We start from the raw sequence: 23,672 nt of genomic DNA, 5'->3' as shown, positions 1-23,672 counted from the left end.
TCGCCTGAGCCTAGCAGATTGAGGCTGCGGTGGCCATGAGCGTTCCATTGCACTGCAGCTTGGGTGACAGAGTGAGAGCCGACTCAAAAAAATCAGTCAATCAGGTAAAGAGGTGATTCAGCCTTCATTATCATACATTATTAAAAAACCATCTCTCAGCTGATGCACAGAACTCATTTACATATTATCACACAGTTCAGGTCCTATAGTTTGCTGTTACATGTGAAATGTAACATGACAATCAGTCCTGTGTGGGGAGGGAGAGGCCAAATGGTGTGACTTTTCCTCTGAGCTCAGCATGGGAGCACCAGGGATCCTCGGACTTCTCCAGAAAAACACCTGGTGGGTTCATGTGGGAATGGGACTGACTTATCCCACGGAATTGGCTCACAGGATCTTGGAGGCTGAGAAATCATGTGATCTGCTGTTGGGGAAGACCCAGGCCCACGGTAGTGTTGTTCAGTCCAGGTCTGAAGGCCTGAGAACCAGGGCCGCTGAGGGTGAAGATCCTACCCTAAGGCCCAGAGAAGACAAGATGGGATGACCCAGTGCAACCAATAAATTCCTCCTTCCTCCACCCTTGGTTCTGTTTGGGCCCTCGCAGGACTGAATGGTGCCACCCGTCCTGGGGAGGGTAATCAGTTTACCAAGTCCGCTGACTCCAATGCTAATCCCACAGAAACGCCCTCACAGACTCGCCCAGAATAATGTTTACTCTGGGTACCCCATGGCCCAGTCGCGTTGACACATAAAATTAACTGTCACAGCCTCTTTATTCATTTTGTCTCCCCCCAAACCCAGACAAAACTGTCCTTCCTTGCAAAAACAAATGCACCTAAGCCAAAGACACGCACTCCAGCTCCTGGGAGGGGACTCACCTGGAAAGTGCTGGCTTCTTGCAGGGATCCCACCGGGCGTGTGCGCCACCCTGAGGACATGACCAAACCTGTCTGGTTCTCAGCCACACTGGCTTTAGGAGGCCACTGGCCATCTATCTCCTTATCGCACGATGTTTTTGCAAAAGGCTTTTGTATGTCAAAGCTAGAACCCACAATGTGGGCGCTCTCCACACAGTCTGGAGCAACACTCTTGCCTCTCTCTTTACCCAGAACCCGGGAGAGAGCCTCAGCGCCCCAGGGCCTATGACAGCTTTTCTGGTATCTATTCTGGCTTTGGAGGTGGGGCTCTGGGGAAGTCAGGGAAGCTGAGGAGAGGGAGTTGGGTGGGCTGAGGAGAGAAGGCAGGCTCAGGGAGCCACCACTCAGGATCAGCTGAGGGATGGAATAGGGGGACGAGAAATCCCAGCCTCGCTGAATGACCACAGCTCACGAGCGAGGGGGAGCTCTCTGGGCCTGCAGTTTTTTGTTCGTTTTAGAGACAGGGTCTCCCTCTGTTGCCCAGGCTGGAATGCCGCTGTGCAACCGTAGCTCACTGCAACATCGAACTCCTGGGCTCAAGTGTTCCTCCTTCAGCCTTCCGAGTAGTTGGACGTGGCACACCACCACACTCGGTTGTTTTTTCTTTTTTTCTTTTTTAAAGACAAGGTCTCACTCTGTTGCCCATGCTGGTCTATTTATTATTTACTTAAGATTCAAGGGACACCGGTGCAGGCTTGTTCCGTGGTTATATTGCATCATGGTGAAGTTTGAATCTGTCACCCAATTATTGAACATGGTACCCGATAGGTCATTTCCAAGCCCTGTCCCCTCCCTCCCTCCCCGCTCTAGGAGTCCCCAGTGTCTGTTGTTCCCAACGTTATGCCCATGTGTGCCCAGTGTTTAGCTCCCATTTATAGGTGAGAACATGTGGTATTGGTTTTTTGTCTCTATGTCAAATCTCTCTTAGAACAATGGCCTCCAGTCGCATCCATGCTGCTGCTGCAGAGGACATGAATTCGTTCTTTTTTTATGGTTGCCCAGGTTGGTCTCAAAACCCTGGCCTCAAGGGAGCCACCTGTCTTGGCCTCCCAAAGCACTGGGATCACAGGTGACAGAAACCACACCCTGCCAGCAGTTTTGAGTCAGAATGAGGCTATCTTGTGTTTCCATAGAGTTCAGGTCAACAACATGGTCAGCTGCCCTGCTGTCCAGGAATGTGGAGACCTGAGTTTTGATGGCTTCAGCCCCATCCCACAGGGAACCCTCCTCCAGGGACCTGGGGCTGGCTACATGGGAGAGGAGAACCTCCTTCTGTTCTCAGAGGAGTGTAGCTGTGCTCTGGAGAATAGGAGAATATAGCATTTCTCAACCATCTTCCCTGCATGAGAGCAGAATTCCCTCAAAGTCCTCCAGTGCTGGACTACTGACCTACCTCCATTATCCCAGTACCAAGCAACATGACTAGCCCTGCTCCATTTTTTTTTTTTTTTTTTGAGTTGGAGTCTCACTCTGTCACCCAAACTGGAGTGCAGTGGCCGCTCCCAGTCACCGCAGCCTCAACCTGCTGGGCTCCGGCGATCCTTCCGCCTCAGCCTTCCAAGTAGCTGGAACTGCAGGCGTGTGCTACCACGCCCGGCTTATTTTGATTTATTGTAGAGATGAGGTCTCTCCAAGTTGCCCAGATGGGTCTCGAACCCGCGGGCTCAGGCAATCCACTCACCTCAGCCTCCCAAAGGAGCGGGATTACAGGCTGAGCCACTGAGCCTGACTAATTTTTTTTTTTTAGTTGGAATCTCACTCTGTCGCCCAGACTGGAGTGCAGTGGCTGCTCCCGGCCACCGCAGCCTTGACCTGCTGGGCTCCGGCGATCCTTCCACCTCAGCCTTCCAAGTAGCCGGAACTACAGGCGTGCACTATCACACCTGGCTGATGTTTTGATTTATTGTAGAGATGAGGTCTCACTGCCCAGGTGGGTCTCGAACCCATGGGCTCAGTCAATCCACTCACCTCAGCCTCCCAAAGGTGCGGAATTACAAACTGAGCCACCGAGCCCGGCTTAATTTTTTTTTTTTTTTTTTTTTTGAGTCAAGAGTCTCACTCTGTTGCCCAGGCTGGAGGGCAGTGGCACACTCATGACCACTGCAGCCTCGACCTGCTGGGCTGAGGTGATCCTTCTGCTTCAGCCTCCAGAGTAGCAAGGACTACAGGCACACACCATCATGCCTGGCTCATTTTTTGATTTATTGTAGAAATGAGGTCTCACCAAGTTGCCCAGGCTGGTCTCAAACCACTGGGCTCAGACAATCCTCTCGCCTCTGCCTCCCAAAGTGCTGGGATTGCAGGTGTGAGCCACCCTGCCCAGCCAAATGCGTGGTAAGTTGAAAGATGTCCTTCCTGTAAACCATGGTTGGTTACCCTCTCCTACCCCTCCCTGAATGTCTCCTCCCATCCTGTGATGCATCTTTTGAGGGCCTTAAAAGAGCATAAAGGAGCAAATATTTCCCTAGGTACAAAGACTTTCTTTAAGAGGACAGACCAAATGGCCCTAAGGCTTGGCAATAATTAAGCTTGTATAAAGGGTGTTGAAAAGCACCTCCCCTGCAACTCCCTCAAATCTGCAAACAAATTCTTATTTTCAGGAATCGGATGTATCTTCCAATCCAAGACTTTGTTTGTGCTAATACAAAATACTTGAGTGGGTCATTTAAAAGTGACAAAAATGTGTTTTCTCACGCTTCTGTAGGCTGGGAAGTCTAAGGTCAAGACACCTGCTGGTTCAGTGTCTGGTGAGGGCCTGGTCTTTGCTTCTAAGATGGCACCTTGAATGCTGTGTCCTCATGTGGCAGAATGCACTGATGGGCAAAAAAGGGCCTAACTCTCCTCCAGCCCTTTTTAAGGCACGAATCTATTCCACGAGGGCAGAGTCTTCAGGGCCTAATCACCTCCTAAAGGTCCCTCTTAATACTGCTGCACTGGGGACTGAGTTCTGACGTGCATTTTGGTGGGCACTCAAACATTCAGATCACTGCAAAGACCACCATGTTTTTAGGGACATTTTCCAGTAGGGGCTTCTCTCAAAAGGTGGAGTGGTAAGTCCAGGCCTTCATCCCTGTATCAGCTGACACCTGACCCTGATGTGCTCAAGGCCACGGGAGATCTGCTCAGCAGTCTTCCCAGAGCGGGAGTGGCCACGATAGAGGAAGAACAGTGCTGGGCGGCCTGATGCTGGTGGTTAGATGTGGAGGTCTTCCAGCTCTCCGGAAGTAATGAGCCCCCCGCAAATACTTCAGGAGAGATGCGGGAGGCAGGTGCTGCTGAGGACAAAGCAAAAAACAGGAGTTTGTTCCAAAGAAATGGTACATATCCATTAAGGAAAGTGGTAAACTTACTGGATAAATAAGATAAATACTCATTTTATGGGCTTCTTTTATTATTATTTTTTAATTATTAAAAGATTTTAGACCTCTGGTCTTGGCCGCAGAAGCGAGATGATGAAGAGAGTGTCATCGTTCGGAAAGTGTCGCAGTAAGACGCACAAGCTCTAAGGCCCGCCACCTTCAGAAGTCGACCTGTGGCAAACGTGGCTACCCTGCCAAGTGCAAGAGAAAGTATGACTGGAGTGCCAGGGTTAAAAGATGAAATACCACCAGGACTGGTTGGGTGAGGCCCCTAAAAATTGTATACCGCAGATTCAGACATGGATTCCATGAAGGAACAACATCTAAACCCAAGAGGGCAGCTGTTGCAGCATCCAGTTCATCTTAAAAATTTCAACAATTAGTCACACAATAAGTGTTCTGGTTTTAAAAACAAAACAACAACAACAAAAGGTTTAGAGACAGAGTCTCAGTATGCACAGACCAAACACGAATGCCTGGGCTCAAGTGATCCTCTCACCTCAGCCTCCCAAGTCACTGGGATTACAGGCATGCACTACCATGCCCCGATAATTAAAACAATTTTTTTTTAAATAGAGACGAGATCTCACCATGTTACCCAGGTTGGTCTCAAATTCCTGGGCTCAAGCCATTCTTCCACCTCAGCTTCCCAAAGTGCTGGGATTACAGGCATGAGCCACCATGTCCGGCCGGCTCTAACTTTTACACAGAACATATTTGGCTCCTGATTCCAAAGTCCCAAGCAAGCATCACTCTACTTCAGGAGAATACTCTGAACTAAAGCTAGCTGCCAAGTTTAAGCTTAGAACTGCACAAGAACATCAAGGTGACTGTCAAGAGCTGCAATTTGTGAGCTTCCTTATATAACCCTGAGCTGTGTCAAGGTCCATGATATAACAGATATGAGTGCTTTTACAAGTTAAAAATGAATCCTAAATATATTAAATGTCAGCAATGACATATTACATTCAGCATACCCAAACATGATCATTAAAGACCCTTAGCTGCATAGGCTTTCTATTGTTAGCCATGGTAGTTTGGTGGCAGATGACATTTATTTAACTCACAAGTATTTCAGACCCCTTCCTCTTACACTTCAGCCTCCGAAACATGTTGCAAAGAAAAGCAGAGAATGATCTCACAGGTTTATCTTGAAATCACAGATATCACTGAAGAAAATACGTAGGTGGCACCCTCACTGCTCCAATGAGTCTCATCATTGTGGGACAGACGCAGGGATATGGACAGGCAGATGTCAAAGATATGTTATGGTGTCATTTTTGTAAATGAAAATAGGTTGAGTAAATGTCACCAGATTATGTTAATGATTATCCTGGTGTCCAAAGCACTAGTTCCTAATTTGAAAAGAGTATGTTCGTGGGGAAAATGAGCCTCACTGGGGAGCAACTACTGACATAAACTCAGTGTTCTGTCTGTCAGTCATCACTATGAACTCAATTTTTCCCAAGCCCAGCTCCTGGTTCATAATACCTGGCATGAATTTCAAGGCAGATGAAAGATCTATTATTAATCTTATTCTCAATTTTTTTCTTGATTTTTAATTTTTCTTAATTTTTACAATCTTAATAGATTATGAAATAATTCATATAAATTTAAATGATGCCTTTCTTCTTAGGATAAAGAGGAGAGATGAAAGACAAAGAATTGAAAATGTAAACCAGGCTTGTTAAGATGTAACCCCAATGCTCCAGGTGCATAGTGAAAAAATTTATTTATGACAGATTTCAAAACTCCAAAGAGAAAGACAAAGAATGCACAAAAGCATCACAAAACTGTTACATAACATTAAAACACAGGAACCGAGCTATTTAAAGAACCATAGCTCAGGATCATCAGTGTATCACGGCAACACAGTGCCACAGGGTCGAAAACATGGTATTTTAAAAGAAAAACTACCCAGCAGGACATAAGAATTAAGTAATAATTTGGTACAGAACTCTTAGAAACCATAGGTGATGTTGACGGCATTTCTCATGGAAGTGAACATGTAAAACAAGTTGACCATAATAAATGATTAGTTGAAATATCTTTGTATTTTAAAGAAAAGAGATACAACAGTGACACGGTTTCCCTTCCAGACCCCTTTGTGTGATGTCAGCATCAGTGCATGATACAGAACAGAAAGAATATCTTTGTGGCTGCCAATTGCTTAAATGTTTACCAAGAAAACATGATCACGTCTCAGTCAGGTGACTGTCCCTGGCACCACAGAACGCCCTTTGGAAACATGAGCAGATGGCATAGGTCGTTTAGGAAATCTTCAGGCACCTCCTTCTGGTCCAATTATCCTTTTCCGAAGTCTGGCTTTCCTATCATCTGTTACTTGGATTGCTAAGCAGCCCTCTTTTGGGAATTTCAAAACACTTCCCATGATATGAAGAGAAAATGGGTACACAGAGTCATGGGCTACAGGTTTGCTTTCTACAGACCTGATTTGCTTTTTACCATGGCTAAATGGAAGTAATTCAGCTTGATTAAATGAAGGCGAATTCACTTATGAGATAATAATCTCAGAAAGAGAATTGAGTAAAGTTTTTAATATGGACTTTCTTAGTAAAATGTGCTGTTTGGGATGTGAGAGAAGGAATTCAGATAAGTTTTCCAGATGATTCTTGGCCCGAACCTAAGAATCAACAATAACAACTAGTAGCAAGGAACATTACAGACAAGGCTTTTCAACCCTGAGTGATGAAGAGAGTTTGGGAAGAGAGCCCCTTGAACTGCAAACTGCAGGCTCTGGGGTCATATTAGATACTAGAATTTTGACACCAAAACTTCAGGATGCTTCAAGATCCTATACTAGAACTGTAAAAAGTACACTTTTCCCCCTGGAAGTCATTTTACGTATATTATTTTTCCTCCAGATAAGTCACAAATACCTGCTTAAAACAACAGTAAACTGTGGAACTGAATAATGAAACCTGTATTTCTAGATACAGGGCAACTTTTCATCATGTCTTGGAATCAAGACCCATGATGTGCACTCTGGTTAGCATGCTAGGGGCCTAAAAGAAACCAAGGTACATGTCACAGAAAGAATGTGCTCTGGGACTTTGTTCCTAAAGAATGACTATTTGTAAATGAGACCCCCATCACAGGCTTCAGGCAGTACCCTGTTTCTCTAGCTTAGAAGTAAGGAATCCAAGCGGAGGGCTCTGAGTCCCTTCCCGAATGTGCAGGACCAATCCAGCACCTCAGAGGGAGCAGGGATGTCCGAGCCACACTCGAGGATGTAGTTGAGAGCTCTGCTCTCCTCCCCCAGCCCCCTCACGCTCCCTTTTTTTATTCTGTTTTCACTCCTTGCTATCGATTTTAAAAGGCAGTTTTCAAGCAGCACAAAAACGTTCAGCCCATGTCCTCCCTCACCCTCTAAAACAGTAGTCTTTTATGTGAATGTTAGGGTCATTCAACTCCACATCTTAGAACCACAGACCCTAGGGTAAAAAGGCAAATGTTTGCAGAGAAGTGGTCTTTAAAAACTATAAAAACACAGACTTTAGGTTTGGGTTTTACCTATTTCTCTCAGAGAGGGACTGAGTAGAGCTCATCAAAAACATAAACTCAGATATTTTCCATAGATCACACGTTTAACAATAATATCTAATCCCACTGATTAATATAAGACAGCTTTCAGATTTAACTCTTCCGGACAGACAATGGGACAATATACACTTTTTTAAAAGTCTGAGGTCTTCTTTCCAAAATAACAGACAAAAATATTTTTTAAAGTGCATGACTCAATTAAGAAAAAAGTATCTAAGAATGGTCTAATTTCAAGTTGCTACCTACTTCTGTTATAAAGCTACATGTTCTTTGAGGATTGCATTTTAATTTCAGAGTCCTGAGGACATGTCATAAAGCAAGAGAGGTGAGAAAAAACTCCTTCCAGAGCACTTCACAATCACCCTCACACTGGCATGCCAATTACAGAGGGAATGGCAGAAACCTCAGCCTGGGGAAAAGGGGAAACACTGGGGAGTGGGGACATTCGAAAGATGGAGACCCAGAAATATTTTTATAAAGACTACCTCCAGGGTAACCCATGTTGAACAAAAAAGGTCTGCCAAAAATCAGGGGCTCTCTGACATAGGAGAGACACTTACCAAAAGGAACAGAAAGCTAGAATCATCTTTACTTAAAAATTGGCAGTTTATAATTGTAAAACCTCTGTGGTGGGTAGATATATATTTACACTTCTTTTAAGTTTTCTATTTGCTGAAAATTTTTCATAATAGAATGCTGGACAAAATTAACACTTTTTTTTTTTTTTTTTGAGTCAGGGAGTCTTACTCTGTCACCCAGGCTGGAGTGCAGTGTTATCGCAGTGTCGACTTCCTGGGCTCAGGCAATCACTCTGCCTAAGGCTCCCAAATAACCTAGCTTATTTTTTTATTTTTGTAAAGATGAGGTCTTGCTATGTAACATAGGCTGGTCTCAAACTCCAGGTCACAAGTAATCCTCCCACCTTGGCCTCTCAACATGCAGGGATTACAGACATGAGCCACTGTGCTCAGCTTAAAAATTAACACTTTAAACATGCCTTCCTTTCTAAAAGTCCTATTTTATTAATGAAACAAAGAAATCCTGACTGTTCATGAAAAACCAGTATGGAATGAAATGTAATGATGCCCAGACAGTAATAGGCACAGAGGCAAGGGGAACAAATCTCTTGGACTTCCCTGATGCAGCAGAGCTAGGATTCCAAAGAAAATATGCTGAGAATCTCATGGCAAAAATAAACATAAATAAGTATCCTTATCCTTGGGAGCTTGCTATGTATGGCCTTACAGCTCCGTTTTGAGGGAAAGTCAGAAGTTAATAATAAACAAAAAAAATAAGCAAGGCTTCAGCTGACTAGAAACAGCTCCATAGAAAATTATTTTACAAAGATTATATTCAATTAGCTAAGGCATGATTTGACTTTAGTGATGACAGAGGGGTCACTCAGCAATTCCATGGGATGACCCAGGAAGGTGGCTTTTCACTGCCTAAATAGACAGTCACTAAAATAACTTCTCACAAGGTAGATAAATTTTGGCCAGTGTACTCCTCCGCACAACACACCTGCAAATATGACAGAATGGAGGTATGATGCTTCCCCGAAATTGGGAATGCTACAGCAACCCACACTATCCTTGCCTCTGGGTCTGCTCCAGGAGAAGAAGGTGTGGGATGACGGCCTGCCCCTTGGTGGGAATGCAGATACCGCTCCAGACCTTCCAAGAAGACTCCTGCTCTTGGAATTGCTGCCACTGTGTGGGGAGAGCCTTGGCATGAGACACCCAAACAATGAAGGGGTGCGCCGAAGGAAACAGCATGATAAGGGTGACACCTCAGAGGAGGCAAAGCACTCCAAAATCCTAGAATCCCAGGAGACCCCTGACTGGTGAGGCAATTCCTCTGCATTAATCCCCGGAGCACGGGCAGATTCCCACTCCACTTAGAATCCTCACAGGAAAACTGGGCTGTACCCTCCTAAACAGGGCTGGGTGGGCATCATAAACCCCAGTAGGGCAGATGCCTCCCAAAGCATCACAGGAGCGGACCTGCAAAAATCAAACAGGTTCACTTCCCCAATTCTCTAACAATACCATCCTCCCTTCACAGAAGAGGTGGCTTCCATGGCTCAGAACAGATGGGAAGCCTTCTGAGAAACAGATGGAAACTATTTCAAGGCAAAATGAAATGTGCTAAAAAATAAATAAAGTAATAAATAAATCTAATTCTTCCCCAAAATTCGTAGGCAGTAACAGACATAACACAAGGAACAAGAAACAGGGAGGCACAGACACACACTACACTGAGGTCCATCTCCTCTCCTCCTGCTCCACCGCCTGAGGGCCCGGCACCTGGGGCTCTGCTGACTGCCGGCTGCAGCACCGCCTGCACTCTGCAGCACTCCTGGGCCTTGGGGTAACAGTGGGAAGGGCAGTCACCAGGGTAATGCAGCTTTGGTCAGAGAGAGAACAAATACGATCAGCAGAAGCCATGAAGCTTCGCTATCTCCTTTCCTAAGGGACTCTAAACACTTAAAGCCTCAAGCCCTCCATGCAAGAAACCTACATCCAGAAACTGGAAATCTGATTGCATTTCACTGCATCTGGTTCCAAGGCAACATTTCTCCTAGCACTCCTACTTGAAAGATAAAAAGCGTGGGGAATCAGGAGTGTGTTTTCAATACCCTTCCTCCTTTGATCATACCAAAAAAATAGCACTTGGCTTTCAAAGATGAGGGTTCTGAGATCAGTTCAGGACCTAATTTCCACTCTATCCACTTCAAAGGCCAGTGTCCAAGGCAAGGGAAACCAGTTTTCGGAAGAGGAAGTGAAGGAGGCAGTTTTCCTTCCCAGAAGACCTTGGGTTACACAGATCGTCACTTGGGATTGCACGAAAGTTCCTGCTGTAATGGCACAGACACACAGGAAAGAGAAAAAACGAGGCGCCTAACCACCAGGAAGCGTAACATCCCTCCAAAGGCAGTGAGGTCTCCAGCCTAGGTGGAGACCAAGAACCAGCAGGCAGGAATGTGGCAGTGGTGAGGGCTGGACGGAGCTTCCCAGCCAAGAGACTGGGTTCCTTCATGGACAATGTGCTTTTTCCCTCTTCTGGCACCTTAGGAAGGAAAGCGAGTGGGCGCCACGAGATGCACTGGCAACAGAGGCTCCGGGAGAGGAGAGAGCAACAGTGGGAATGAGAACCCTTGGACCAAGCAGATCCATGTCTAGAAGACCACACCCTCCTGCCAGGCTCATGCCTGGCGGGCGCCCTCCAGAGGGATTTTCCTGGAGTCCGAAGCAAGGAGAGCACGAGTCAGGGAGCACAGAACAGGCGCGCAACACCACCACCTGCAGAAGCCGAGAAGAAGAGCTGTGCGCGGGTCAATGGTCAGGCACGTGACGGCTGGGGATGGGAGCCTCACGCTGCACTTCCAGCTCCTGCCCAGCCCCAACAGCGCCACCAGCTGGCAGCCTGCTCAGCCAGCAACACAGCCTGCCCGTGCCACGGCCTCAGCTGGTGTAGTAGATGTGGAAGTAGAGTGTCTTGTTGCGCAGCAGCGAATAGGAGTTGTCGAACTTGAGCAGGTAGATGCCCTCTCCAGGGTAATCATGGCTGCCCGCCTGCACATCTCGATGGCTGTCCCGCCGGTACACAGGCATGACCTCCCCATAGCGACCCCGCAGGGAGCTCCTCGAGCCTCTCTCCACATCTCCAACTGGAACGGGCTCTGCAGGAGCAAAATGGCACAGTGTCGGGATGTGAGTTCAGAGACTGAGTCGGTCCTGCCTGAAGCTGGAAGAAGGGTCAGATGACCCCGTGGCTCTCACCGAGGGAAGCCACTGTCCGCCCAGGGGCATTTGGAAGTGTCTGGTAATCTTTTGACGACTGTTAGGTGATATCTGCACTTAGTAGCTAAGGGTCCAGGAGTGCTAGGATCAGGACAGTACCTATGCAACAAAGAACATCCCAACCCAAATGCCAATAGTGTCTCCACGTGATCTAGCCTGACAGGAGCTTTCCTAGCTCCAGAAGAATTGGACATTTCTGAGGGGGAGAAAGATTCTGAAGGAAGAATTCTGACATCTTTCATTCAGTTAAGTGACAGGACTAGCTAACGGAGATAGGAAATGCAAATAAACACGCTATGAGGAGTGACCCTAAGGCTTTCACTCGGCTTCCTGAAAAGCAAAGCTCTCCTCATCCTTAAGTCCGTGTAGACTTCCCTGTAGACCTGCTTTTCTATGAAGAAGCAAGTTAAGGGATTGATTTTAGCATTACCTAAGAAAATCAAGGAATATGACTAATGCTTAGACTCTCTTAGGATACCTGAAAAAAAACCCTTGGCCATGCTGAGTAGACACTATAAGTAATAACGGGGAAGGGGCACAGACACTACTTGGAAAGCTGCCCTGGGCATGAGGCAAGGAGTCACCAGGATCAGCCAGCTACAATAGCTTGGAGAAGGGAATCACTCAGTTTAGTTCCAGGCCAAGAGTAAATATCCCCAAACTAAGAGAAAATTATAACATAGTCTCAGATTTATCTGCAATCTAAAAACCCTACCTCTCTGTGTGGCAGCACTGACTCACCCTGTCCCTGCCCCATCCCTGCTCCAAAGGAGATATTGGGAAAACAATGAGGTACTAATTAAAAGAAAAGAAGCTTTCAACTAAGGCATGAATACCAGCCCCACCAGAATGTTCCCTGAGGGTCTGACTTTGGCCTGCACCACTCAGCCTAGTGATGCTGAATTCCTCATGTGCATTATAAGGAAGAGGACTGGCCAACCCAGGAAGTGGCCACCAGAAACTAGGTTAACCCAGAAGAGAAAATGCAAATTATGTTAAAATTCCATTTACCCTCAATCTCCTCTTCTTCTTCCTCATCTTCATCTTCATCCTCACTGGAATCACTGACCTGCACGGTTATGTCAGTGCTGGTTACAGGGGTCCAGTCAAAATAAACTCCAAAGCCAATATCATAGTCATCCGTCGCAAACTCCCAGCAGACTCGCTTCCCCTCTGGGTGGGTGGGTACCCGGATGGTCACCACCTCTCCCCGCTTCACCACCAGACGGCTGTTCTTCTCTTTGCCCAGCTTGCTTTTGAATTCCTTCACCTTGGCAAAGGTCCAGATGCATGGAGGAGCCATCAGAGGTGGGGAGACTGAAAGGACAGACAGCTTACTACTGACAAACATTAGAAAATGCTAGCACACCTGGCATTCTGCTGAGAGAGGCAGGCACAGCCAAAGACAATCTTTCTACTGACGTCTCTGACTTCCCTTCACAAGTCATTTTCTTTCATTCCCTCTGTCTGCCTGCCTTTCTTTAAGTATCTACTGGAAACAAAAGAACCGCTTCCTATCCCCCCAAAGGTCTCACCTTTCCTGTGGTCCCCCAGAAGGTCTGCAGACTCCAGGTCAGCTGAAAGAACATCTACCGCTCCTGTGTGCTCAGACTGGATCATAACGATGTCCCCAGACCTTTGTGGAACGTGATACTTGGCTATCTGTACAACAGAACTCTAGTTAAAGGACACGTTGGAGTGGCAAATTCCAATGAACCTCTTTCCAAATGGAGGCTGCCCCCAAACCCTGCTACTGCCACTACATCAAGTTACAGCTTACCATGCTACTCCCCGTTCCTAAGTACAGGCTGCTCATAAATGCTATGAATGTTTCTCATGCCCCCGAAATGTGCCCTAGTAGAAAGATTCTTTCTTGTCCTTGCCTACCTTTGGCAACTGTCTTTTCCCAGACCCTTTACAAAACCCTTGCCCACAAATACCCTGCCAGCCTCGACTGACTACTGGTCAATGGTGTCCCTGGGCCACGCCTTGGTCCCACCTTCCCTGCACCTCCACCCTGCGGCTGCCCCACTGACAGCTCTCGCACCTGAGTGGAGCTCCACTCCCACTCCGCTGCACGCTGTCCTACTACAGTTCCCACAGGGCTCACTTCTACATCACTGTCAATCAACTCTGTACTGCAGAGAGAGGATCTGCTTGTAGTTTCTCCCTCATCTGCGGCCCACCTCGGGCTTCAGGTTGTCTTAGCCTCTGTATCACTAACAGTGTTCTATAAATAACTACAATTCACCTTAGACCACCCCAGGACTTGCATTTGAACAGTACATTTTGCCAGGTGCAGTGGCTCACACCTGTAATCCCAACACTCTGGGAGGTTGAGGTAGGAGGATCACTTGAGGCCAGGAGTTTGAGACCAGCCTGGGCAACAGAGCGAGACCTCCTCCACAAAACAACAAAAACAAAAAACTAGCTGGGTATGGTGGCGAGTGCCCATAGTTCCAGTTATTTGGGAGACTGAGGCCAAAGAATCACCTGAGCCCAGGAGGTTGAGACTGCAGTGAGCTGTGATTACACCACTACACTACAGCCTGGGTGACAGAGTGAAATCCCAACTCAAAAATAAAAAAATAAAATAAATTCAGTACATTTGCTGCCAGATGCCTGACCTGTGTGGAAGAACGCAAATAATATTTGACACTCAAAGCCCTCACTAGCTCACAGAGGAGCCTGCAATCTCTCCCTGATGGACTTCCCTTCAAATCACTCAGATCAGTGTTCCTGGTTTCATGCTGTTATGCCTGAATTTCCTGCCCCTTCTCCCAGCAATTGGCAGGAAACTAACAAGAAATCTATACCTATTGCCCACAGGGGAGAGAACATCAGTGAGTCAGCAATTCAGTTAAGAGGCCAGAATTGTATTTGCAAGAAATAAATAACTCAAGTCTATAATCCCCCTATAAAGTCTTCTCGCGATACCTGTTTCTGGAGAGCAATCCTTCCAGTCCTCATCTCCACAGCTAAATGAAGTGAATCAGACTTTCACTAGTGTGATTAGATGAATCCTTCCTTTTCCAAAATGCTACACAAAGAATTTAGTTTGCAACTTAATAGTGCATAGCCTTGGTAAAGTCACTAACAGCCTTTAGCCTCTGTTTTCTCATTAAAAATTTTTATTTTTTTAATTTTTTGTAAAGATGGGGGTCTTGTTACATTGCCCAGGCTCAAACTCCCAGCCTCAAGAGATCCTCCCACCTTGACCTCCCAAGGTGCTAGATTACAGGCATAAGCCACTACGCCCAGGCACTTTTCTTATTTCTTAAATGGGACACAATGGTATCTACCTTACAAAGCTGTTCTCAGGAGTAAATAAAGTGTTATAGATACACATGCTTGTAAACTATTAAGTATTATACAAACCCAATTATGGTACTTGGTGTTGTCTTGATTGAACTAACATCAATCATTATTGCAAGACATATGCTAATAATGATACAAACAATCCCACCTCACATCCCTCCATGGCAGAGAACACTACAGTAATACCACTGTAATGGAAGCTTTATCATAAATACTGAGTCGATCCACCACAAGAGAACTGGGGTCGCAACACAGTTCCATGACTTAGGAGGATTTGGGGAACATACCAACACTCACTGCATCACTCCATTTTTTGAATAGGTGGCTACTAGGTTATGATATAATGATGGGCCCTGTGGGAGATGCAAATAATCATTCCACAGATGACTGAAAATGAGATGCCCTGAAGGAAGCAAAGAAAACGCTGGGAGCCACCCCCACAGAGGTTCTGATTCTAACCCACCCCTTCCACAGCTGCATCCTAGTGCCTCCTCCTTAAATGTCTCCTTTTTAGACCGAGCAGGAATATAATCTCTACCTTGTTGAGGACCTGGGCCTGTTCTTCAGGCAGCAAATCTTTTTCCGCCATGGCCTGAGCCTCTGAGGCACTGGCTGTTTTCTGCAGGTCTTCCGTGACATCCTGACTCACTGAAGACACCATCTGTGACCTCTCAGGAGAAGAGAGCGTGTCAGTTCAACAGATCTTGGAAAGACACAAATGTCTTACAGAAACTCTGAAATAAAACATTTGAAGGACACCTCTGCCCCCACCCTCCCCTGGCATTTAGGCCTATTGGCACTTCAGTCGACTGCTGCCCAGGGCAAAATGACCCACAGGAAAGCACTGACCGTGCACAAAACAAAGACTGACGAACTGAGGTCTACACTCTGAGAACCACGGAAAACTACAGCAGGCCTCCGAGATGAACTGCAGACTGGTTTTCTCTGTTGTTATTTATTTTAGTTGACAAATAAAAATTTTATATATTTGTGGTATACACTGTGCTGTTTTGATATATGTATACAATGTGAAAATATTAAATCGAGCTAATTAACACATCTATCACCTCACATACTTATTTTTTTGTGGTGAGAACATTTAAAAATCTGCTCTCTTAGCAGTTTTATAACACACAATACATTCTTATCAACACATTCACCATGCTGTGCAAGATCTCCAGAACTTACTCCTCCTGGCTAACAGAGACCTTATACCACCTGACCGACATCTCCCCACCCTGCCCCACTCCAGCCCGTTATCTCCATTCCACTCTCTGTTTCAGAGTTCAGCTTTATTCATCCCCCGGGCCTACACCATTTGTTGCACACAGAATTTCAATAAAAGAGTTAGAATAAGCCCAATTCATCTCTGCACACAAAGTCACTGGGTAAAAGCAAAGGGAGGAGGCCTCGCCCAAGCCAAAGACTGATCACCCAAATACAGTATACACTGACTAGCAAGGTAAGCCCTCTCCACAGGCATCCCAGGGCAAAGGCTTTGGATGGTACCATCTTAGACCCTATTCCAGGTCACTGCTAGAGAGCTTCCTCTCTTCCTTAAGCACATTAATCAACTACCCAATGACTTAAGACACAGCTATATGAACAGCTGATTTTAAAGAGGCAAGGGAATAATGTAGGCGCTCTACCATTTCTTCTGACTTCAGATGGACTGAAAATGAGTTAAGTGCCACGGCTAGAGCACAATATCCCAAGCCTTTTGGAAATCTGCTACCAATAAAGAGTGACATAATTTTTTTTTTTTTTGAGTCAGGGTCTCATTCTGTTGCCCAGATGGAGTACAGTGGCATGATCACAGCTCACCAGTCTAAAATTCTTGGATTCAAGCGATCCTTATGAGCCTCTTGAGTAGCTGGGATCACAGGTACACGCTACAAATCTTTAGATTTCTTTTTAGAAACGAAGTCTTGCTATGTTGTCTAGGCTAGTCTCGAACTCCTGGGCTCAAGCAATCCTCCTGCTTCGGTCTTCCAAAATGCTGAGATTACAGGTGTGAGCCACCATGCCCAGTGACATGGGTTTTTTTTTTTTTGGTGTGGCAGTTATCGCAGTGTGGTCAGGGACCATTGGGGTCTTTGGGATCCTCCATGGGGAGTCTGTGAAGCCCAAACTTTCTCTTAGTCATTCTAAACTAGTATTTTCCCTTTTTTCATTCTCATCTTCTCAAGAGAGTACAGAGGAATTTTCCAGAGATCATATGACATGTGATATTGCAATGATATGAATCCAGAAGCAAAGATGGGAACCCAGCTGTCTTTATTAAACCAGACATTAAGAGATTTACAATGTCTCTCTTCTCACTACATTAATTGCTTTGAAAATGTTTTCAAGTAAACATATGTTATTTATACTAGTATGCAATGAATTCACTATTGTTTTTAAATGAATGAATAACTATATTCTACTTTTTCTAAATTCTAATAGAGTAAATATTGATAGATATAACCCACACAAACAAAAATTCTTTGTGTTTTTTTTTTTTTTTTAAGTTTCAATATTTGAACAAGTTTCTTTTCTTTTTTTTTTTTTTTTTCATTATGTGATTTTTAAGAGTAGAAGGATTTGAGAATCCCTGCAGCAGGGCATCATTTGGAAATGGTACTATAAACCTTGGGTAAACAGAAAGGGGCTTTATTTTCAAATTTATTATGTTTCCTTTCTTAGCATAAGAAAAAACACTCCTAGTTTATAAATTTCCTCTTCTTCAGATAAAATAGTCATCCTTTGGAATATCCAAATTACTCCACCCTACCTCAGGACACACAAGGGGTATTTGCTATGAGAATTGGAGCTCTGGGACACTGCAGATTTTTGTAGGTTAACTTAGGCAATCCAGTGTAAGCTGTAAATCGTTCTAGGCTGTGGGCTCATTGTAATGCTTAAACCCAGAAGTTATAGTCCATTTTTGTTTCTTGACACTGCTTACCATGTGCTTCCTCTATTAGAAAGTAGGTTTGGTGGCAGGGACTGGGTCTCGCTGTCTCTATATGCACAGCATCTGGAACCATGCCTGTCACCTGGACTCCAAGGTCCTTTGCACTCTGACCTCATATCCCAGAATCCCTGCTTTGCCCAGGTCACTGCAGCTACAAGGGTCTCAGGAATCTTGATAGTCCTCAAACACCCCCAGCAATCTCCCACTTGAGGGTCTTTGCATTTGTGGTAGCTTCTGCCTAGACTACTCGTCCTCAGATAACTCACAGCGTCCTTCCCTCAGTTTCTGCTGAGGGTTCCCAGAGGGCCATATATAAAATGGCTCACCCCTCCCTGGCCCCATCATTCTCTCTACCTTTACCAGTTTCATTGGTCTTCACCACACTTATTACTGCCTGACATGATATGGACCATATTTTGTTGACTGAAAAATGCACATGTTTTTAGACTGCAATACAACCAACAGATAGGCTATCTTAAAAACTGATGGTGTCTTTAAAACTGCCATGGGCCTGGGACTGACATTAAGGCCTTCCATCGGAGACCATCGTTTGCTTCTGCAGGTGCTCAGGCATGCTATCATCATCCTGAAATGACTTGAAATGCTCTGTTTAAGGGTTCTATTGAGCCCACCCTAACAGAGTGAGTTTAGATAACAAACTGATGAATACCATTGGTTCATACTCTCAGGGGAGATATTTTTCCTCCCATTACACAGTGCCAAGTTTAAGACAATCAAGTTTCTTTGCTATCCTTCTCAGTGTGGAAGGATTATTTTCTTTGTCTATCTTTTCATTGCAAGTGCAGGCTCTTGGTGCTCCAGCTCCCTGGGGGGTCTCCTATTAGACCCTCTATCTTAAGCATTGTTTCCTTTATTGGTAGTACATAAAATAGCAGTACATCTTACAACTGATGGCATGGCAACTTAGATTCCATGAAATTCAATGTACACTTGTTTTTCTGTCTGCCTCTGCCACTAGAACACGAGCTCCATGAGAGCAGCGACTTGGACTACTGTGGTATCTTTTTTTTGTGGTATCTTCAGTACCTAGAACAGTACCACATACACAGTAGACTCTCAAAAAATTTTTGTTGAGTAAATAATAGACACCCCCAAAATTTTGTTCATGAATAAGTTAGTTTTTATTTGGGAACAAAAGAGGGATTCTCCCATTGACAACATTGGGAAGGTGCGATCACAGCAGCTAATCTAATCATTATGTGACTTTCCTGTGTTTGACATCTACAGTTTAATCTCTTCTTTGCCTTTGTGCATGCTACTTTAAACAAATATGGTTCTGCTTATTTTAAAATATTTTAAACAGGATATGCAACAGCCACATGAATCTAATATTCACATTAGCATTTTATGCTCTGGAGAATTCACGAAGGGTATTTTGGGAAAGCTAAATTGCAAATTACTTGATGCTGGTGATAAGCCACGTAAAGGAAAAAACTCTGCTTTCAGTTTGTGGTTTGTCCTGACCTGGTGCACGGAGGTCACTGCCATGGGCAGGAGAGCCTGGCTGGCTGCATGCTTTGCCAGGAAAGACAGAGGGCCATGTCATTTCCATTCCCAACAGACGCAAAACACAATACTGAGCTCCAGACATCATATTTGCTGGATTTTTTGCTTCACTTGCTGGATTTTAGGAATAAAACTTTAAAATTAAATCTCCTTTTGTCTAAGAATGTTCTGTGTTTCTCTCTCAAAACAAGCTATCAACTCTTGGGAGGGAGATGAAATAGTTCTGTGCACTTGGATGATGGACCTCCTAAATACCCTGACTTGATCACTATGCATTTTATACTTATAAAAAATGTTACATGTACCCCATAAATTTGCACGATTTTTTAAAAGAAACAGTTCTGTGCCAAAACCATTCCCCCAAAATCCCTCGAATCAACATGTGCAGAAAAGAGAGGATGGCAAGAAGATGAAGAGGTTCTCCTCAGGAGATGTAGTAAGGACATGAATGGTCCAAAGCCCGAGAAGGCTGTGTCTCCTGAAAGGACCGTTACAGATGCAACTGAGGAGCTCCGAGCACAAAGCCCAAAACCCTGTCCAGCTAGCTACGAGAATAAGCTCCAGAGCTGACCAAACCCAAAGCTAGGGAACTCGAGCAAATTGCTGAACTCACTATTTCATTTTCCTCACTTAAAAAAAAAAATAGGTATACTTATTTCACTAGCACTTAAAAAAAAATGGGTATACTTATTTCACTAGCATTGACCTGAGGATTCAATGAGCTAACACATTTAACACCTAGTACAGTATTTGGCAAATAGAAATATCTGATAAAAGTAACTATTTTACTATCATTATTACAGAGAAACTTTTAACAAAGCATGGCTATTAGATTATTATCACCAACTATATTATAATATTAATCACATAGATTATTTCATATACAAAAGCAAAAGGAAAGAATTTCTAAATAGAACTCAAGAAACAGATTTTTAAAATACCCTGATATCCTCCTCCACCCTCAGCCATTAATTTTTTGGGGGGCATGGAGACCACAGGTTCTACTGAGTGATACTGTACCATGAATTGGCCAGTCAGACTACAATACCCACTCACCCAGGGTTCTCCAAAATACAGCTTTTCATTGGTTATTCCGTTAGTGTTTCCTGGTTTCCATGCATTCTGGGGCTTGGTACAACTCTCCCCTTTCTATTATACACTCGGGTATCAGTGGTGGTGGGTGGATGAGATGGATAGACAAGGAAATTAAGAAAGACAACATAAAGGCATAATGGTTTAATCTGAAAACTATATAACAAGAGACTGCCTCCAACTGTGTATTCATGCATGTGTGTGCGTCCACGTGTGTGTGCGTATGTGTATGCATTTTATGGGTAGAAATCAACACACATTCTCTTGCAAGTCTATTTGGATCTACTTCAAATGTTTTAACATTTGAACATGGGCTTCAGGAGAAGACAAATGAGGACACTACACCAGACTGTTTGTTACCGTTTTATTCTCTGAGAATAAAAGAAAAATGTATAACCTGAAACAGGCCTGACATTGCACCTAAAACCCTTGAGGGTTGATTAATAACACAACCATCAGCACCTGTTCCTCATAATTGTCTTTCCCCTGAAGTCACTGCCCTACTTCTTGTTTCAGAAGACAAAACCTCTGGAAGCATTTTATCCAAAGCAGTTGGTTGTTCCTACCTGTGGGGTAAGGAAAGGGGTTCTGGATCAGAGGCAGAAGCCAATGGAGAGGTGACCTTGGTGTTTTCTAGATCTTCATTCTCTAGAAAATCATGGAAAGAATAAATTCAATATCTGAGAAAGAACACAATCATAATTATCCTGTATCTTTAAAAAAAAAAAAAAACTAACAGTTTCAACCAAATTCTCCTTTCCAAAAATATTCTGAGCATGACCTTTATACTCCGAGAGGCCCAGCACATAAATTATTCAAGTCATCACATCCAAGTATTCTCAGACAGTTATAACCCATTTATAAAAAATCAGTCATTTTCTAGAACAAGCCCTCACAAAATCCATCCTAATTTAGGAATCACATTTCTCAGACAGACGATGGTTAAATTAGGCAGAACACAGAGGACAGAGTATAGAGAATGAAATGAACTTAGCTTCTAAGTACGGAGTGTTGCCTCTAGACAGTCAAGAAGCTCAGATCCGTGTATTCAAGGTCAGGTAACAGGACTTTTGTAATTCCATTCATGTATTCAATCACTCATCCAAAAATGATTTACTGAATAACTAGGCAACCCTCAAGGAGTATACAGGTGAAACGCATAACGAAGGCCACATCCCCAAGCTCCCAGCAAGACTGTGGTGGTATGATCATTGACATTTTGTAGGTAAGAAAACTAAGGCATGGGAACAGGATTCAAGCCCAGGCAGTGGAGCTCTGAACCACCATAAGGTGCGACTTAGTTTTGTGGCCGATTCATTCAGCCGCTCCTCAGATAGTCAGACAGCATTTAGACAGCCCCATGTTTAACCCTCTCTGGTTAAGACAGAAACTTAAGTCCAAAGGCTACTTCTCAATACAAAATAAAACTTAATGAAGTAAGCCTCAACACTGGAAGTGTCCGAGTTTGGCAGTAAAATAAAAGTGATAATGACAGGTGAGAGGACAAAAATAGACTTAGGAGCTATTGAGAGACCCAAGAAACCAAGAAACTTAAAAAACAATACTTGCTGTAAAAGTAGTGTTTAGTTCACTATATTTCATATATCCCTACCTCATGTTTACTATATATTTTGTGTATTCCTACCTCATGTATTTTATGAAATCTTAGTACTTTAAATTCTACCTCAAATGAAATCTTAGTACTTTAAATCCTACCTCAGACCCCATAGAATTAGGCATATGTCGGGTGCCAGGTCGTGACCAATTGTATAATGGCGTAAGTAGTGTTTATATTTAGAACTCTTGGGTTAAGCATTGTCAGCCCCAAATTAGTGGGCTAACTTCTGCTTTTACAATGGGATGTAAATGATAAAGCAATAAGCCCATTTCAGACATTCCTACAAGGTGGCAGCAGACTCAGAGGCGTCAGCTGCTCTCTATCACCGGTTTTTATCCCAGTGATAATTTACACACAGTGGCTATGTAAACCTGAAGGGAACAAAGACTTGTATAAAAGAAACCGCCTTGCTATAATACGCTTGTGATATTTTATAAATTCCCAGAATTAGTATATGAATTTCTACCCCACATTCACTGTATGTGTTTGCAGCATTCATATTTAAAACTTTGTTAAGTTTGGCTTTTGTTGTCCCATAATGACCATGTTATGTTATGTAAATGTTAAGCAAACAAGCTTTCCTAAGCATACCTTGGGATGGAAACCTAAAGGGCTAATGTAACCCTTTGCCTGCCGGCTCAGGTTACTTCATATGCAGGGACTGTATGGACCTAAATTATCTAAGATTCCACTCTGCCCGTTAAGTGGGTTTCTGTCAATCACGGACAGCACCCACCAATACCAAGTGTTCCCGTCCCCATTAGGAGAAATTACCCAATCATGAAAAATCAAGTTTAAAGTTCTTTCCCCTCCCTCTGTAATCGTGCATAAAAACTGCTTGCCATTGTGGATCGGGGCTCTGGTCCATGAAGCCTCTACAGGCTTCATGCGTGAGCCCAGACTCGAGCCTGAATAAAGACCCTCGTGTGTTTGCATCGGAGCTGGCTCTTTGTGGTCTCTATCTCTCTCATTAGAGTCCCGGGTTCAACACAGGCAAATACCTGTGATCCAGTCTTAATCTTGGCTCATTTTTTTGTATGTGACAAAGATTGTTCTCTTGGTCAATTCAGTTTCATAGGTAGAAAGACCTTTGCACTCCTGCCACCCAATTTTCCTCCCAACAGAAGAAATGAGTCTGAGACGCTGGCCAGCTGCTCCCAGCCTCTGCCCCTCTGGAAGAGGCTCATTTCCCTGAGGTACATGCAAATCGAAAGTTTTCCCCTCCATGGACTGAGTGAAGGTTGCTTTCTTATCAGTTCTACTGACTCCTCCCCACACACTCTTGCAGATGTCTGCAGTCTGCTGTCACGTGTCTACAAGTTCCTTCTCCCAGGCTGGTCGCCTCCACCCCTCAAAGCCTCTGACCATGCTGGCCTCGTTCGGCTGCTCCACTTAAGTGTGCTCCAGTTAAAGCAGCCAACATGAGCCAGTTTTCCAGGTGTGATCCAATCCACGCAGAAGTCACTGACCAGCACCTCCTGATAAGGACAGTGTTTCCAGACGGGACACTAACCAGGC

At 44.4% G+C, this 23,672-nt stretch overlaps 1 protein-coding gene across 1 annotated transcript; it reads right to left on the bottom strand.

Annotated features, from left to right (window-relative positions):
* Positions 1 to 10,917: 10,917 nt before the first annotated feature.
* TMED8 (transmembrane p24 trafficking protein family member 8) lies at positions 10,918 to 21,180 on the bottom strand. The gene is made up of 5 exons (XM_021711825.1): positions 21,103 to 21,180; positions 15,500 to 15,629; positions 13,179 to 13,305; positions 12,655 to 12,960; positions 10,918 to 11,522 (listed from the first exon to the last, which is right to left on the bottom strand). Exons 2-5 carry the CDS (start codon positions 15,620 to 15,622, stop codon positions 11,305 to 11,307), a joined length of 774 nt encoding a protein of 257 aa, XP_021567500.1. The 5' UTR covers positions 15,623 to 15,629; positions 21,103 to 21,180; the 3' UTR covers positions 10,918 to 11,304.
* Between the last annotated feature and the right edge of the window lie 2,492 nt (positions 21,181 to 23,672).

This window comes from Carlito syrichta, unplaced genomic scaffold (genome assembly GCF_000164805.1).
Source record: "Carlito syrichta isolate Samal-C Ts95f unplaced genomic scaffold, Tarsius_syrichta-2.0.1 Scaffold302712, whole genome shotgun sequence".
Lineage (NCBI taxonomy): Eukaryota > Metazoa > Chordata > Mammalia > Primates > Tarsiidae > Carlito > Carlito syrichta.
Note: the sequence above shows the minus strand (reverse complement) of the source record. Positions and strands in the feature narration are given on the sequence as shown.

Bases quoted from the DNA above. Each gene is read 5' to 3' on its own strand.
- TMED8 (XM_021711825.1), bottom strand. From the start codon at position 15,622: ATGGTGTCTTCAGTGAGTCAGGATGTCACGGAAGACCTGCAGAAAACA. The intron at 12,961-13,178 runs GTGAGACCTTTG...CTGTCCTTTCAG, and splicing joins TCTGGGGGACCACAGGAAAG to TCTCCCCACCTCTGATGGCT. The intron at 11,523-12,654 runs GTAAATGGAATT...TTGCTCCTGCAG, and splicing joins AGAAGAAGAGGAGATTGAGG to AGCCCGTTCCAGTTGGAGAT.